This window comes from Xiphias gladius, chromosome 13 (genome assembly GCF_016859285.1).
Source record: "Xiphias gladius isolate SHS-SW01 ecotype Sanya breed wild chromosome 13, ASM1685928v1, whole genome shotgun sequence".
NCBI lineage: Eukaryota > Metazoa > Chordata > Actinopteri > Istiophoriformes > Xiphiidae > Xiphias > Xiphias gladius.
This window is the reverse complement of record NC_053412.1, coordinates 3126289-3143383: the sequence shown is the minus strand read 5'-3', so window position 1 is coordinate 3143383 and position 17095 is coordinate 3126289. Positions and strand designations below refer to the sequence as shown.

Sequence of the window (17095 nt, the reverse complement as noted above, 5' to 3'; positions counted from 1 at the left end):
CACGAAAGGCCGATGGAGTTGTGACTGCATCTCCGTAGCTGATCCCGCCGCACGCTCACGGCTGGATGGATTACCAGCCAGGGGCCCATAGGTAAACGTCTTGGTGCTCCTGCGCATGCTTGCGAAGGACCGAGAGGAGAGTGCAATCATAGTGATTCTGACTTGCCTGAAAGAAATAAAGAAACGAAAAAAACAAAAAAACTTTTCAAAACACTACAAACATCAAAAAAGATACCAGAAATCCATGAAAATTGATCGTACTGCTTTCTAGGTAACTCGCCGCCAAAGATGGAGAAAAAAATCAACAAACTTGAAGGAAGTTTCCAATTAGCCCCTTAAAAAGTGTACCAACAAAACTCCCAACTATTCTGGCGACGTAGACAATAATACAAATTCATTACACTACTACAGCAACGGTCTAAAAAACATACAACAAACAATGGCATGTTCTTTTCTTGTTCTTTTGGTTTAAAGTAAATCAAATTTCACTGCAGCTTTTGGGAATTTTTGCTTGGTATTTAAAAAAAAAAAAAAAAAAAAAAGAATAAACCAGTGGATCTGTTTGCATTTTGTTAGAAACTTATTGTGTTAGAAAAAAAACATCTTTATTAATTCCAAGTACTCTTCAATGGGACGAGTATACAAGTAACAAGGGATTCTTAACCTTGTCAAAAATTCAGTGTTTTAATGGAATTAACCAAACTTTCTTCCATTTTTCCAGGTTATTGCCGGTCCAGGTGAGCGGTCGGGAGTCCAGTGACCATGAGGCAGGCGGTGGAGGCTCAGGTGTTAAACCCCCACTGTGAACTTGGAGAACACGGTCAGCAGGGGACGTTTAGTTTATTATGACATTTTGTGATGTACAAATACTGCTTTAGTTTTCTTCTTACCCGTTGGTGTGTGTTTTGTGTGTCGTAGGCCTGCGTCAGATCCTGACAGATGTGATTGAGGAGGTGAGGCAGTCAGTAAACCAGGACATTGATGGGGCAGAGATTCTCCACAGTTTGTTGAACGCCTCCTGGCTGCAGTCGCTGCTCAAGGTCTGAAAACACTCTGCTCTACAAGGACTGAAAAACTACTTTCGTTCATTAATTTGGCTCCTGGCAAAATATTGACATCAGTCATCATTTCAACGCTGACTCCGCAGCAAAACAGCAAAAATAACATTTTATTTTCTGTTTAATGAATTCTCTTTCTGCTGTTAATAGGTAACCAAACACAGTTGTCACGTCAAATCAAGATATTTTCACCGCAGAGCCTGCGCCTGCATGGGAACAGGACCTAGATTTTAGTTTTTCAGGCGACATTTGGGACTTGCGCACTTGTACGGTCCAAAGCGGCACATTGTTCGCAAATTTCCGAAAACAAAAGAGCCAGAATTAAAGGACAGGTTAACATTTTCTCCAAGTCTGTCTTAATACAATGCTCACATGCCCACGTGTACGTTGAAATTGAAGTTATAAGTCACAGTAATTGTTCCTCCTTGATACATGGATTTGTCTTTTTAGTGCTTATTCTATTGCTTTCTTTCATCTTTTGTTGTATATATTGTGTATTTTTTTCATATTTAACCTTCTAGGCAACTTAACGTGTTTGTGTTTGCCGGGTTAAGTTGTACGCAATGTGTGTGTCTTATGTCAGCTGGATCAGTAAATAAACTCAATAAATGAACCTTGGAAGTGAAAGAAAGATATTTTCGCCGCAGCTAAGTTTGGAAGCAAAAACACTGCATTTTTTGTCATATAAAGGTTTTCGAGAGCTAAAATCCAGCGTACTGGCCTAAGTATAGGATGGGATGTGCACACAACTGCCTCTCTAAATGTAGCAAATCCTTTCAGTCATTAAAGTGGATATAAAGGAGGCAGGTTGAGGAAAACCTGGGCTCACGGAAAAGGAAAAGAAAAGCACTTAATCACAAAATAACATCAAAAATTGATAAGATATAACAGCCTCAGAGGGTGTGGGGATATATTTTTCCTTTAAGGTAATCAACTACTTGCTGGAAATACGATAACTGCTTTTCTGATTGAGTTTTTAATGATTTGATGTCACTGTTTTCAGGTTCATGAGTGTCTGCAGAGGTACCTGAGAGATTCCCCAGCTCCGGCTCTGGACTACGCTTCTGGACTCTCACTTCAGGTTGCACTCAGATTTGTTCCATAACATTAACGTCCTGTTCCTGGTAGTTTTGTAGAGGTCTCTTTTTTTTTTTTTTTTTAAATGGTGGACATGTGGTCTTCCGTCTGTGTAGCTGCTGATCGACATCAGGGCGTTACCAGGCTGCTCTGAAGAGGCCAAAGAGCTCTACCGTCTCCTGCGACAGCCTCACCTGCAGGTAAGAAACCACGTCCGGGTTTGTGTGTTTATTTCTTTCATTTCTTCATTTCTATATATAATGTACAGAGAAACAGAAAACCAGTTGATAGTGCTGATGTGGGATTGTTTTTTTTTTTAAGTTTTAAAACTTTAAATCTTTAACAGGACTTCTATAACTGTCCTGATTTCCCTCATTTTCAATAACGTACATTTTAATTTTTTTACAACCAACGCTGCCGTTTGAGGTGAAAAATCTGTCGGATCTGCGTGTTTTGTAGGCTCTTCTCTCTGCTCATGATACGGTGGCCCAGAGGGACTATGAGCCAGTGCTGCCGCCGATGCCTGAAGACCTGCCGGACGATGAGGAGGCCACCAGGATTGTCTGCCTGGTCAAAAACAAACAGCCTCTGGTGAGCTGCACGGCTTATGCCTCCTCATTGGTCACTCAAAATTTAAGCACTGTTAAATTATAAAAACTGCGAATGAAGTTTGGTTTGTGCTGCAGTATTGTTCAGGAGAGCTTCTTCAGGCCTTAGTCGACTGACAAGCCCTTTTCAAACTCTGTATTCAGGCACTACGTGACCTGAGAATGAGGCCACATTTTGATGGGATCACCCCTTTTCCTACACATGAATTATTTTATTTTTTTAATCCCTCTTCACAAAAACAGGTTTGTTGGGATTAGGGAAACCCATCGGAAAAACCTCACAGAGCATAAAAATGGCTTGAGAACATGAAGTCATACCACAAAAGGTTTAGTTGAACTCTCTCTCTTGAACTCTCACTCTTTTGAAGTAGCCACGGTCAAGAAAGTTCTGAGTCGAGGCCATTAAGGTCCATATCGGGACTATTTCTTGTGGAAATGGTTCTAATGACAATAGCTTTTGTGAGTTACAACTGGATCATACGTAAAAATCTCAATTCCAGACATTTTTTTAAAAAGAAGACAAGGCGCAAAAACAGCTTCCTTGCCTCTTGTTGAGGAAAATCGTGGGATACGTTGGAAAGCTCAGTTTCAAAGCTAGTAAGTAAACCTGGATCATAGAATATTGTACTTAGGGCTGTCCTCGAATCAGGATTTATTTTCACTCCCCTGGCCAGTTAGTGCCACCCCGCACTAAAGTCATCTGACAAGCCCACATTAGTCTCGGGTTTTGCCTGTTAGACTCGCGTTTCAATGCCGTTGCTCATCCTCCGTGATGCGAAAACATCACTTCTCCTCGCAGTCAGAGAAACTGTTGCTCACAGCGCTGTCAGCCAAAGAGTTCATCACCGCGGATGGAAGTAGAGAGGAGGTTGTATCAGTACAGAAAAAAAAAAAAGTACAGTGATTGGCCTGACAAAATTACTGATGACTCCGTGAATCATCAACTTTTAGGGGCAGCCCTAACTGAATCACAGATACACTGTATATTAAATGTCCAGTCCTCTAGTCCTCTCGCCCCATTGACATCAAATCCAGATCATCTTTAAACCACTCTAGACACTAGAACACATTTTCTGTAGTCTGCGTGGGGTTACCATGTACAGTATATGACCTAGATACGGGACAGTGGTGTCTGCGTACTTTTGGTAAATAGTGCAGTTTGGAAATGTTTCCATCCTATGTAAATTCACTGTATTTGGCTGGATGCAAAAGTGACATTAAATCAAAACTATCACCATGGCAAGATAACAAAAGGGGTAGGTAGGAAGATTTATTGTGTGATTTGGGTTAACTGACCCTTTAAGCTTCCCATATTTCTTTAGAAAAATGTTGAATCATTTATTTTAATGATTTGTAGAAGAAGAAGAAGAAGTTTTGTCTGACTGTGAGCAATACAGCACATACGTTTGGATAGATAAATGGCACCACAGTGAAGGGCTGTATATTTTTATATTTTTATTTTAATATTAGAGTTATTGTTTTTTGTTGTTGTTGCTATCGTTGTTTTTTTTTTTTGTTTGTTTCTTGCCATATATAAATCAAACTGTCTGCATCCAGCAGGGAGCAGATGTTTGAGTTTTAGAATCTCTGACTTGTCTAATCGTCTGTGGATGCTACAGACGATTCCTAACAGCAGAAACCCCTGGAGGAGAAGGATTTTTTAAGAAAAAAAAAAAATTAAATAGTTCGGACACATCTGACACTCGTTTATTATCAATCTCTGGAAAAATTCTTAACATGCATATCTTCCGTTAGTCATTGTTATGTCTTTTCGGTATGTCTTACTGTTCAGTTCTTTTAACAGAAAGTACTGACGACTAATTTGGCTTCAATCCCACTTTTCGTAGCGGATATTCCATCTTTAAACCTTGTGTTTTTCCAGTGGAAGTTCTCAATCCCACAGTGCCTGCGTTGAGCATTTGCCTCTACCTTTGAGTGACTCTCTTGTCTCACAGCTTTGCAACCGCCAGGGAGTCAGGCCGCCGCTGCCCAGCGCTTCCCCTCCCTGTGCAAAAAGCTCCAGAGGGGGGATCCGCAGTCACTGGGACACCCTGAGGGGCCCGACCCGGCAGATGATTCAACGAGGTGGCGCGTTCGGGGTCCAGAGCCTGGCTGCCGAGAGCCAGAGCCTGGATGTCAAGGTTTCATCGTGTTGTAGCGTTCGGAGAGGCAGCTACCCTCCAACTGAACCACTGCATCACCCAGCAGGGGCTCGGCCGTACCCTCAGCCTCGATATAAGCCGATGAGTAACTGTCAGGTGTGCTGTAGAAAACCGATGAGCCAGTGTAGAGTTTGCTACACCAACCTGCTCTGGCAGCAAAGTCTGAACCACTCTGCGCCTTCGGTCTACAGCTCTGTTCTGATTGGTAAGAAAAGATCTGGGCCTCGTTTCCGGGTAACGATAGATCTTAGAGGTTAAAAACGCTCTTAAGTTGCTTCACGCATTTTCCAAAGCAGTACTCAAGAGCAAGTGCACAGCACATGCTGTTGAAAGCTACTTCACGTTGGGTTTTTCGTGGTGCTGAAGATGACGCTGAATATACTTCTAAGTAACTTTACATATCTATAGCAGCTGTAATCAACGTTTTTATAATAACAATTTGTCAAATGATAATGTGGAAACAATGTCAGAAAATTACGAGCTGAATCTTTTGCTCCCCTTGGTTTTATGGAGCTTTATAATGAGTTTCAGTTCATTGTTTAACTGTCCGGCGGCAGAAACAGCAGAAACACAGTTAAAGACTAACTGAGACCAAAAAAAGAGCTAAAAGAGAAGAAATATTGGACTTAGATTCATCTGGTGGAAACGAACTCTGACTCAAACCATAAATAAAATAGAAAAAAAAGATACAGCCATAAAATCTGTCGTTTGAGGTTCGTCTAGCAGGTTCAGGAGCTTCTTCAAATCCACTTGTTAATCTACGGTCATTTTTAAGAGCGTCTTCAGTTACGATCCAAGATGCTTTCAGGAAACAAGGCCCTGTTGGTTTTTCATCATTCGTCGTTGCGCCTCTTCATCCATAATTCATCACATCTACTTGTGGTTTTTCGTGGATTAACAATTTCTGTTTTCTCATTGGAGACAACATCATAGAAGAGCGAGACAGTGGTAGTGAGGATGGAACAGGAGAGTCTGCCAATCTCCCATCCAAGCTTCCCACATCCTGGTGTTGGACCATGTCTCCCCCCTGCCTTACTGAACCCTACTATTCCAACATAGACGACTACCTCCAGCCAGGCCTGCCTCCACGGCTCCGAAGCCAAAGCCCTCGCAGCCGCACAGCTCCCCCGAGCCCCATGCGCCCTCGCCGTGTGGTGGAGATGCCTCCGGGGCCGCCGGTGGAGCTCGCCAAGCAGGAGAGTCTGGACGAGCTGAGGACGACTGTGCATCTGGCCACCAGCTCCATGGAGAACAGCACCAAGGACATCAAGCTCCTGGGGGAGAAGATGGCAGCCGCCACCGAACGAATGTCGGACACGGTGCAGGACAACTCGCACGCCTTAGTCCTCCTCAGTCAGGTGGTGGACCGGCTGCAGATGCTCCTTGACGCCACCAGGACTGAGATCAACTCCCCAAATCCTGCAGCAACAAGGCAAGACAGTGCACTTAAGAAAAGCCAAAATATGAAGACTCAAGGGCAGTGTCAGTCATTGGCTCACCAATCCAGACGTTCCTTCCCCTCACTTCCTTCCTCCTCCTCCTCCTCCTGCTCCCTCAGCAGCTCCCAGGATGCTCCCTCCACCTCTCAGGGCACCAGCTGTCTGACTGCATCTTGCCGCAGATCACCTCGACCTACCCTAAAAACCAAAAATGCCCCTTCACCACAGAGGAGGCACATCCACGCTGATCTCCAGGCGTCCAAGCATCCTCTGACCAACGGTCTGCTAGATGAGCCCAAGGAGACGTCCAACGCTGTGAAAGGAGGTTGCTCAAACCGGCGGAAGAAGAAGAGAAAGAAGGCAACATGAGACACGCCGGAGAGTGTCCAAAGAATGGCCCTCTTGGGTCCTTTCAAGCCGTCTCCGCAGAGTGGCTGACCTGCAAACATGCACAGCGGTAGTTGACATTTCTTGTGGTTTTCGTCCGTCGTGTTGTGTTGTTTATGTAGGAGAAGGACCACTTCATTCTTTCATATTTCCACACCAGCCTTCATTCCAGGAACTTCACCAGCATTCATGTGCCATCGTTTTGTTTGTGCCTGAATTGTCATGAATTAAACCTTCCAACCTCTTTTTCCATTTCACCCCCAGGTTTGTACATCCTGTCGTTGCTTCCCACAGATTCCATCAGCTTCATTCTTTCTTCATCATATGTGTGATTCGATTTGACCTACACATTATACCAGGTTTATTTATTCAGTGTTTTTAACTCTTTTTGTTTCCAGGGAGCGACTATAAAGAGAAACGAGATCACCGGGGAGATTTTCATCGCTCGGGTGATCCATGGAGGGCTGGCTGATCGAAGTGGTGAGCCTTTCCTACCAGAGATAGTGTTGGATGTTGTCGGTGTACTGTATATTCCAGTTTTGGAAGGTGAAATAGGAGGTGAAAGAACTTTATTTTACCAATGACATGTTTATACTACAACACAACAACTCAGAGACTGCTACCGTTTTAGAAACTTATAAATCATGACTTTCATTGTTTTTTAGCAAAATAACCTAAGCTCAAAGGTAAACTTAGTAGCTTTCAGAGCTTTCAACTGCATCTCACCATCTCCATTCAGCGAAAGAACCTGGCTCCTCACATGCCCTAGGTGGGAAACTTCACTTTATAACACGATCAAAGTTCAACACTCGTCAGGTAATGACAGCTGAACCCGCTACGTCCACTTAAGAAGACCATGAGATGAAGCTCTGAAAGCTTGTAAGTGGACCCTTGAGCTTTGATAATTATGTTACATACTCTTCCCAAAGGTCATGAATAATCCTCAGGGCTCAAATTCCGCTGTTTCCTGTCGATTATGTAAAATTTTTAATCTTATCTGTACTTTCTAACCTAGTTTCGGTCATGTTATATAATAAGTAAGGCAAAAACTAGTAGACAAAAGACATGATATGAGTCGTTACTTCTTTGTTTTTCTGTAAATTTAGAAATAACCATGTTTTCGTCACTTAAAAGGGACTCGGAATATAGGTATCTCTGTTTCACACTGAAAGACACGTTTTCAAGGTCATAATAAAGGGAAAATGGGAATTTCAAAGCCTAATTTTTAGTTTCATTTGTATTTATGTGTGTTTGTTTGTAGGTCTGCTCCATGCAGGGGACAGGATCATAGAGGTGAATGGTTTTCCTGTGAACGGGATGGAGCCTGAGCAAGTTATCCAAGTTGTGGTAGGTGATTGGTCTCTGAGTCACTGACGCCTGTGTTTTCTGTGTCCTGTCTTCCTCAACAATTTGTTTTTAAAAGCAGAATGCACCACAGCGTCTTAGTCTAAGTTTCACAGTGAACGATGCTTTAATATGCATACCGTTGTCTGCTGTGAGCCATGCACATGTGCTAATTACCCCGTGTCGCTTCTCTACAAACAATCAGCAAGCGAGGTCGCAGGGCACCATCATGTTTAAGGTTGTTCCCATCACAGAAAGGCCGGTCCACAACCAGACGATGGTAAATCATCATCCATACCTACCTCATTCTTTTACCACATAAAAACTCCTACATACCATCGCCATAAACAAACTTGTCTGGCGTTAGCTCTACGTGCGGGCCATGGCCGACTACAGCCCTCAGCAGGACCCGGCCATCCCCTGCGCCGACGCCGGCATGAGCTTCAGAAAGGGCGACGTCCTGGAGATCGTGGACCAGACGGACGCCCTCTGGTGGCAGGCCAAGAAACTGCCCAGCAACATGGCCTGCGCCGGCCTCATCCCCTCCACCAACCTGCTCAAACGGTCAGGAGAGTTCGTTTTTGTTACGTTTTTCAGCTTTCCAATATCTTTTCTAGTTTACTGGTGTGTTATTGTGCTGCACAAATTCCCACAGGGAGCTTCCGAGTACAAAAACAACAGGGAAAATGAGAGCGAAAATGTGTCTCCGTGTTTGAATTCATACCACCAGCTTTTAATTGAGGGACAAGAGGTGAAGCACGAAAGGGGACCAGTATGTTTTCTGTTTTCTCTGCTGATGTTTTAAACATAAAGAGAGGCTCATTGCTTAAATGTGATCAGAGCATTGATACAGTTTTAGGCACGGCTTCTTAAATGTGAAAACCTGCGGATATTCACTGTTTTATAATTTTGTAAACTGAATTCATTTGGGTTTTGGACAGTTGGTTGGACATAAAAGCAATTTGAAGAAATCGCCACGTTATAATTGGCGTTACTCACTATTCTGTGACATTTCAAAGACTTTAATGGATTAATTGAGAAAATAATCGTCAGAAACTTAAGCATGTTGCAGGCGTACATTATTTTAACACAGTGTAATGACAAAGAGTTGTTTTTCCAAACTTAGATGCTGAATATTTGATTCCACTGCAGTTAAACAATGAGGAACTTTTACAGTTGTCGGTACAGTACAGTAAATCCATAAAGCTCATTGTACTTATATACTTTCATTTTCTGAAAACATGTCTCTTTCTTAAAGACGCAGCATTATAGCTTGAAAGTTGAGGTAAAGGTTGTACAACATACTGCATGTAGTTGTAGAGTTTGTAGCATTTGGTGTGAAGTGGCATCATTTAAACCCGAATGTGCATGTCCTGACAGGAAGCAGAGGGAGTTCTGGTGGTCCCAGCCTTATCAGCCTCATGCCTGCATTCAGACCTGTAAGTTCGCCCAAGTTTTCTTTAACCCGTCCCACAGACTTTGATCAAAATCCCCACCGGCGTCAGAAGTGACATTCCCTGTGCCTACCTGGTTTCACAGTTGAGTTTTCGTTGTATTTCACTCCACGCTTACTGAAGTGAGCACTGTAGAAGAAGGTAAGGAGAGATTACACTTCACGATTTGGGGAAAAAAGCTGAAAACTACACGCGGTTTTTATAGGTTCTGTTGCAGATATAACTATTTATTTTTCACCCCACAGAGGAAGACATGATGGCCATTGATGAGAAATGTGTCGAAGCAGGTAAAGCCCCCCTTGTCATTTGTTGCTTTATTGAACATGTTCATGTGCCCTTTTAATGTCCTATACACAAACCTATTGTATGTCTTCGCTGCTTTGCGATTAACTTCCCCCGCCGGTGTGTTTTTCTTTCTGACAGATGAGGAGGCATTTGAATCTGGTAGGTAAGTTTTTGTTGATTTAATCTGTTTTGATACTGAATTCGGTCGTACAAATACAAAGCGCCACTCCGTCTCCTGCCCTTCATCTGAACCTTTTGCCATTGTTTCTTTTCCAAACCTTTGTGCTGTCTGACGGGGAAATGTCAGAGGAGCTCAGAGAAGGTGAGAAAACCATGGTCACTTGTCTTTTAATCTACTTGCAGGAGCATAAACTCAGAAATTTGTAAAAGCGCTTTAAAAGTACGGAGGACAAAACACGACCAAATAAAAAGTAAATGGGTAAATACCTTTAGGGCTTTTAAAGGGGTACGCTGACAGTTTTAATTGATTTTATCTCAGAGTCAAGTCGGGTGTACTTGGAGACAACAAATTTTTTAACAAAAGGTCTGTTTCTATACTAGGTGTTTTGCATTCTGGAAATTGTAGGACCCAGACTTTTTGGACTAGGGACTAAAAGTCAGGATATCTCGGCCTCTGCTATTTCGATTTTGACCACTCTCTTCCCTGTAGGTTCCAGTACTGCAAGATAAACCCCCTGGAGTACTAATTTAAGTCACGAAAACACAGAGATATTTTGGACGTGACCGTTTCCTACAGTTTAGGCTTCGTCTCCAAAATTCTTGGTTTCAAACCATTAAACCTGTTGGAGCTTGTTTTCAGTCCGGTTGTTTTTTTAGTCATTAGATCTCTTTCGTTTTGTTTATTCCATGTCTATAGACTATAGTATTATTTCACTTGACTTTTAATTTATTTTATGTTTTACACATAAAATCAGAATTTTTTTTTTTTTTTTTCCTCTGTCAGCATAATTGATTTTCCCCATTAGCAGGTTTTATTTTTCCCTTAACAAACTTTGTTCAGGTTGATTTTTTATTTTTATTTTTATTTTAAAAGCTATAAAAATTAAGCTTTTTTTTTCTCTGTTTAAATTTGTATTTTATTGACGTAACAACACTCCTACCCAAAATATTATCCTTTTATTGAAATTAAGTCAACAATATTGAGGAATTAGATTTTGCATTAACACTTTACTTTAAGTCCCCCTTATTTTGCATTAATAAGCCATATCGTGGAATAAATGGTTTATTACACACTATAATGTAGTTATAAGCATCTAACAGTACATTTTTAAGTGTTTATGAATGTACAGTAACATTTTTCATGTTATTACTGATGTGTACTACGACATTGTCTGACATTATCTGTCGCTAGAGCAGCCTCAATTTATCCACATGACGAGTTACAGTTGTTGACGAATACATTTTTAACCATTTATTAAATGTGTTTATACTGAATATAAATGCTAAAGTGAAGCGTTACTGTTTTTTTGCACATGTGGGTCCAGCTCTAGTCGGAGATTTCTTTAGGATGTCCTCCTCTTTACTGTCATGAGACACTCACTCTATGTGAACGATAGACCAGTGATTCTGCACAACACCGGTCTCTTTTCCCTCTGATGTAGAAAAAATCAGCTTCTTCTGAATATTCTATAAATTGCTGTGCATTTAATTACTACGAAACGGGTTATTCATGCAGCTGTAGTATCCTCAGTATCTGCACTTCTTTCCTTTTTTTTTTTTTTTTTAAATTTTCTTTATTTTCTTACCCGTCATTTCCTCCATTCGCGCCCACATTTTTCACTGTGCTTCTCTTCATACCGAACCAGGGGAGGATGACTTCAGCAGCAACATTGAAGGGATTTACTTAGGTAAGTCCTCAGACATAAATATGATCGTTTGTATCTCATCCTTTATGTTTCATATACACGTTTCTGTGATTATGTATTAATGGATCATTCCCCGAGGATCAGTTGATGAATTCGCTCTTTTTTTTTTTTTTATATACAATTTTCCCTCAGCGGGCTTCAGGCGCAGCATGCGTCTGTGCAGGCGGCGGTCTCACAGCACCACCCAGCCGCCCTGCCACACCCGCTGCCCCAGCAGCTGCTACAGCGCCCTCAACAGCCCCTACGAGGAGGTGGTGCGGTACCAGCGCCACCCACAGGACGCACACCGCCTCATCGCCCTCCTAGGTACGCCGAACCCAACCCTGCTAACGGGAAGATAAAACACGACAGATGATTTAGACGTTTTCTGTTTTTCGCAGGTCCGTCGGGTGTGGGCGTGAGTGAGCTGCGGAGGCGCTTGATCGAAATGAACCCCAACATCTACCGGGGAGCTCTCCCGCGTGCGTATCAATTAGTGTCATCCAGCGAATCTACAATGAACTAAATGGGCAAAAAATTTGTCGTAGCTCACGAAAAAATACCACCCTGAAAAACACACAAAGTCCTGTCTTTCTGAGAGCTGTGTTTTTCTTTTGTGTGATAGTCTTTTGTAAGTTGTTAAATGAGCGTCTGTCTCAGAGAGAAACAATAACAGGTGTTTTGTAAAATGTGAGCAATGAGTTTCTTTTTTTTTTCCCCCCCTGACCAGACACCACAAGAGCACCCAAAGGATACGAGGAGTCTGGGAGAGAGTATTTCTTCACCAGCCGAGAAATCTTCGACAACATGGTTTATAACAACAGGTACAACGGCGTCTGCCGCGAATCCGTGAAGAACGAACGAATGTGGTGGAGACACTGCTACATATCAGTGTCGTTTTTATAAAGTCTAAACACAACATTTTGACCTTTTACGATTTTCAAACTGCAAAATGCTCATTTAATAAATATAACAACGTATTTATGGGCCTTTTTTTCTTGTTCAAACAGTCTGCAGGATAATCAGAGTGTGGAATAGAGTGTATACTGCTGGTCTGGTTCAGAAGGAAATCTGGTTTTACTTTCCGTCTGACCTCTCAGTGAAAGTCAGAATTTCTAAGTATCTCCGAGAGACATGGAGTTATAATGTTAGTCAAAGGCAATAACATTTTTCGCAGACGTAAAACTTTAAATACTACTGAATTTATAAACCTTTTTTTTTTTCATTGAATGTGAGAGGACGGTGCAGTTTGATATTGTGTCCTGGCATTTTAAAACATAATGATGATTAGTCTGCTTGGGCTGAACTGGCTTAAGGCTAAATATAAAGGAGAGATGCATTTTGCTCCTGATTCGTGCAGGAAAAATGTCCCATGTTGCCTTTTAACACCCACTGAAATCATAAAAAGCTGCTTTTGCACGTATCACAGCTCAGATTAAAGTCACAATACTCACAAAACGAGTTCGGAAATGAACGTTCGAGTATCAAGGACTTCCGCTTCCTGTGTGTTTGATGTGAACCGATGATGTTCAACAGGTTTCTGGAGTACGGGGAGTATAAAGGGAATCTGTACGGCACCAGCATCGAGTCTGTGAAGGACGTTTTAAACAGCGGACAGATCTGCGTCGTTGACATCGAGCCAAACGTAAGTACGGCACGGAGAGAGACAAATTTGCTAACTAAGGGTTGAGATTTCAAGCTTTAAAGCCCCTGTTGAGAGTCAAGGAGGACTTTTATCCAAATGTACGTTCATCCATTTGAAAAGTAATGACGTTATCATCTTCTGTCATGTCTAAACTAACATCATTCTGTTAACCAAGGGTTTAAATTGGAACGTAGCCATTTCAAAGTACCACCGACGGAAGTCGGTTTGTGCTTCCTGTCACCTTTATAAAATGGTACAAACGATAGCTTTGATTTGAATGTTCTTCATTCGTGTCCCGTCTCTCTGTTCAGGCCATTCAGGCGGTGAGGACCCACGAGCTGAAGGCCTACATCATCTACGTGAAGCCTCCAACCCAGGAGCGCCTCAGGGAGACCAGGCAGGATTCCTACATCACCACCAACTACTACGTCAACCGACCGTTCAAAGTAAGAGCTCTCCCGTGGCCGCGTTTCGTCATTCCGGGCCGTCTGCTTCCTCACTTCAGGCTGCGAATGCCTCTGTCGCATGTGAACAATATCTCCAAGAAAGATCTTATAACGTTTTTTCAATAATTATCATTTATCGTACTTACTTTATTTATATTCCACATTGAACTAATATAGATATTGTCAGTATTTGTTAGCAAGGCCAGTGGAACGATTTTTTTTTTTTTCTTGATTTAAAGTTTTTAGATGTTACAAAAGCCACAAAAACCTATTTAATTCAGTGTTAAGATATTTGCACTTATTAGTGATTACAACTGAAAAAACACAGAAAAGTTTAAAACAGATGGAGATGTTAAAATAAATGATAAGGAAGGACAGAATTTTTTTTTTCCACACAAGCTTCAGTTCAGGTTTCAAATAAATAGAAAGAAAGTGAGAGAGATGAAAAAAACATAGAAAAGAAAATAAATAACCAAAAAAAATATATATATATCAGATAAGATTATTAAATAAATATGAATCAGATCAGATTAAAAAAAAATGGCAGAAAGAAGCACAAATAAAATAAATACACAAAAAGAAGGAATTTGGTCACCTATGAGAAATAAAGTCACATGGTTACATTTCAAATATCAACATAAACAGTATATCTTGGTCCTGCCCTTAGATCCAACAATTAGTAAATTATCACGATGAAATGTAAAGATTTGTTTAAATTCTCAAGAGCAAATGGAGGGAAAGCTTACAAATTACGATATACTTTATTTCAAACCTGTTTAAGACATTTTATTCTAACCGAAGCTGGAATCACGTCTGACTTTTGTGTCCTGCAACAGAATGAGGACTTCCAGGAGATGGAGGAGGCAGCCCGGAAGATCGAGTCCCACCACTGGCAGTTTTTCGACAAAGTGATCGTCAACGATGAGCTGCAGGACTCCTGCGTCCAGCTGCTGACGGCGGTGAGGAAGGCGCAGGACGAGCCGCAGTGGGTCCCTGCCAGCTGGATACGACCCACCGCCGAGTCGTAAGCGAGGACGGAGGAGAAAACAAGGGGACAAGAGAGATGTGACCCCTTTTTATTATGGCAGCAAATTTTGGAAAGTCCGGAGTATCAACCGAAAAGCTTTACATTGAAATCGATTTGTTTTCATGTCTTATGCTGCATGTTTCAGGGGAGTAGGGCATGAAAAAAAAATCCAAACGTTTTGGTCTTGGTGTTTCTGACGTGCTTGATCTGGTTCTTAGGATCCAAAAAGACAAAATGAAGCTGGACTCAAGCCCAGAGAAATCCCTGAAACTAAGTTTGTCACCATTTTACTTTTTTTTCTTTTGACTAGTTGTAAGACTAACTGTTCTTAGACGATTATAGTAACTCTGCAACCAGGGGCGCTTTCTATTGATGTGTTTATGGCACTACGGGATATTTAAATTATTTTAGTAAAGGAGTGCTCGTAAAAAAAGGTAGTTTGCTGCTTTGCATGAAGCTTTAAGTTGAACAAAACAAGTTAATTTCTTGCCCTGCTCCCCACTCTTGTAACACAGACCTGCAATAAACAATGTGAACTTTTTCAAACCGATGTTTACACACCAGAGAGAAAAGTTATTTTTTTTTTCAATCTTGTTCAATGTTTTGGTTTGGTTTTTTTTGTTTTTTTTGTTTTTTGGTCATTTTTATCATTTCTTTGTGTTTCGCTATAGCTTAACGTGTCTCATTGCATGCCAAAAAATTGTTCGAGATTTACAAAAGATGAACAAAATGGCAATCTCTCGCAAAAATAACACTTTGTGTCCTTATTTCATTCAAATTATGTGATTAAAAACCATGTTTTTCAGGGTAATATGCAACAAAAGTGCAAGCAAAGCAATGGCATTTTCATATCTTTACCTGTCTGTGAAAGTAATAAAACAATTCTGGTAGTAATTTATTTATACATGGATTTAATTTAGTGAGTCATTTATTCACCTATTTTTCTACCTTGCCTGCTCTCGCTTGGTCTGGGAGCTTTTATTTTGAAGACACGGGAAGTCTTGTGTGCCACTCAATAATACGTCCGGGTAGCAGCTCTCCGCTCGCAGGGCGCGGATGAAGCCAATAACAATTAAAGTAGCATCTTTTATTCACTTTTAAACGGTTGTAGTTTAAAAAAAAATGTATACTTATAAACTAAAGATGATTCAACTGGAAGAATATTTAAAGGCGCAGTTTTAAGAGAATTTCGGAGTATGGATACGGGAGGCTCAAAGGTAGCTAACGTTTATTTTCATGAATAACGGCAACGTTTGAGTGGCTGTGGGGCTAGCCTTAGAAGTTACTTCGACCGATTTTATACATGCGATATTTATGTTTTATATAATATTTCTAAATTTTGTCGAGCTCGGAGATTCTGTACCTTACTGCACCGGTCTAAGTAAACAGTATTTTCGGTATAAACAAACGCCAGTGGAACAGTTAAACCCAATGGCTTCAGCTTCTACTGTGGTAACGTTAGAATTTTTTCTACGTTAAACGACACAAATTCGTCTTGCAAAGTTATTTGTAAATATCGCTAACGGTCTGTTTCCCCCCCCACTCATGATAGAAAATGCGACCCAGGGAGCTCCCGCCTCTTCCACAGGTGAGTCAGTCACATCCAGGTGTCGTTACCTCGGGCTTCCTTCCTGACGGTTCCTCATTAGAGCGCCGTGCTGGGCCTCAGCGGTTACCGATACTCGCCAGACCCATTTAAAACTGCACAGTCGTTGAAAGGGAAAGTTTTTTGCATTTAGGGTTCGTCCTGCTGGGAAATAATTGTTGATGAACTGTGCACACCTCTGCAAACCCATCCACCCCGCTACAAGTCAACGGACTCCTAAGTAACGTCCTGCTTAGTCTGACAAACAGCAAAAAAAACAAAAAACAAACCTGCACACTTTATAAAAATATGAACCCAAGGAAAGCAGGGAACTTTGTTAAACTCTAAGCAGCAAATAATTCGTAGTTTTACTGAATAAAAGAGAGAATAAGCTGATTTTTCTGAATAAGAATATGTTGTTTTGCATTTGAGTAAACTGATCATTTCAGCACAATTTGGATTTCAGACAGATTTTTGAGTAAAAACAAAAATACACAAGCGCTGTAACGCTTAGTTGTTCAATTAGTCATCAGCAATTTTGATAATAAATGGATAGTTTAAGTCATCCGTCGGGCAGAAATATCCAGTTGTCATGTGTGAGGATTCGCTGCTTTTCAGTGTAAATCGGATATTTAAAGGCGTCAGCTCGACCTCTGGGGAATCTTCTGGGAAATCTTTCACTATTTTCTGACATTTTCTATAGTAGAACAATT

General features: G+C 41.3%; 1 protein-coding gene across 1 annotated transcript; it reads left to right on the top strand.

Annotated features, from left to right (window-relative positions):
• Window positions 1–633: 633 nt before the first annotated feature.
• mpp4b (membrane palmitoylated protein 4b) lies at window positions 634–15671 on the top strand. The gene is made up of 21 exons (XM_040141828.1): window positions 634–820; window positions 919–1040; window positions 2062–2139; window positions 2252–2335; window positions 2595–2726; window positions 7130–7211; window positions 7993–8078; window positions 8281–8355; window positions 8443–8639; window positions 9456–9514; window positions 9653–9670; window positions 9775–9816; window positions 9953–9973; window positions 10122–10136; window positions 11641–11682; window positions 11833–12006; window positions 12081–12161; window positions 12410–12503; window positions 13216–13324; window positions 13636–13770; window positions 14607–15671. The coding sequence occupies exons 1-21, from the start codon at window positions 763–765 to the stop codon at window positions 14796–14798; spliced, it is 1896 nt and encodes a 631-aa protein (XP_039997762.1). The 5' UTR covers window positions 634–762; the 3' UTR covers window positions 14799–15671.
• The last annotated feature ends 1424 nt before the right edge of the window (window positions 15672–17095 follow it).

Excerpts from the sequence above, each read along its gene's own strand:
- mpp4b (XM_040141828.1), top strand. The coding sequence starts at position 763 with ATGAGGCAGGCGGTGGAGGCTCAGGTGTTAAACCCCCACTGTGAACTT. Across the intron at positions 9,817-9,952 it reads TGAGAAATGTGTCGAAGCAG|ATGAGGAGGCATTTGAATCT; the intron begins GTAAAGCCCCCC and ends TCTTTCTGACAG. Across the intron at positions 13,325-13,635 it reads TCGTTGACATCGAGCCAAAC|GCCATTCAGGCGGTGAGGAC; the intron begins GTAAGTACGGCA and ends CTCTCTGTTCAG.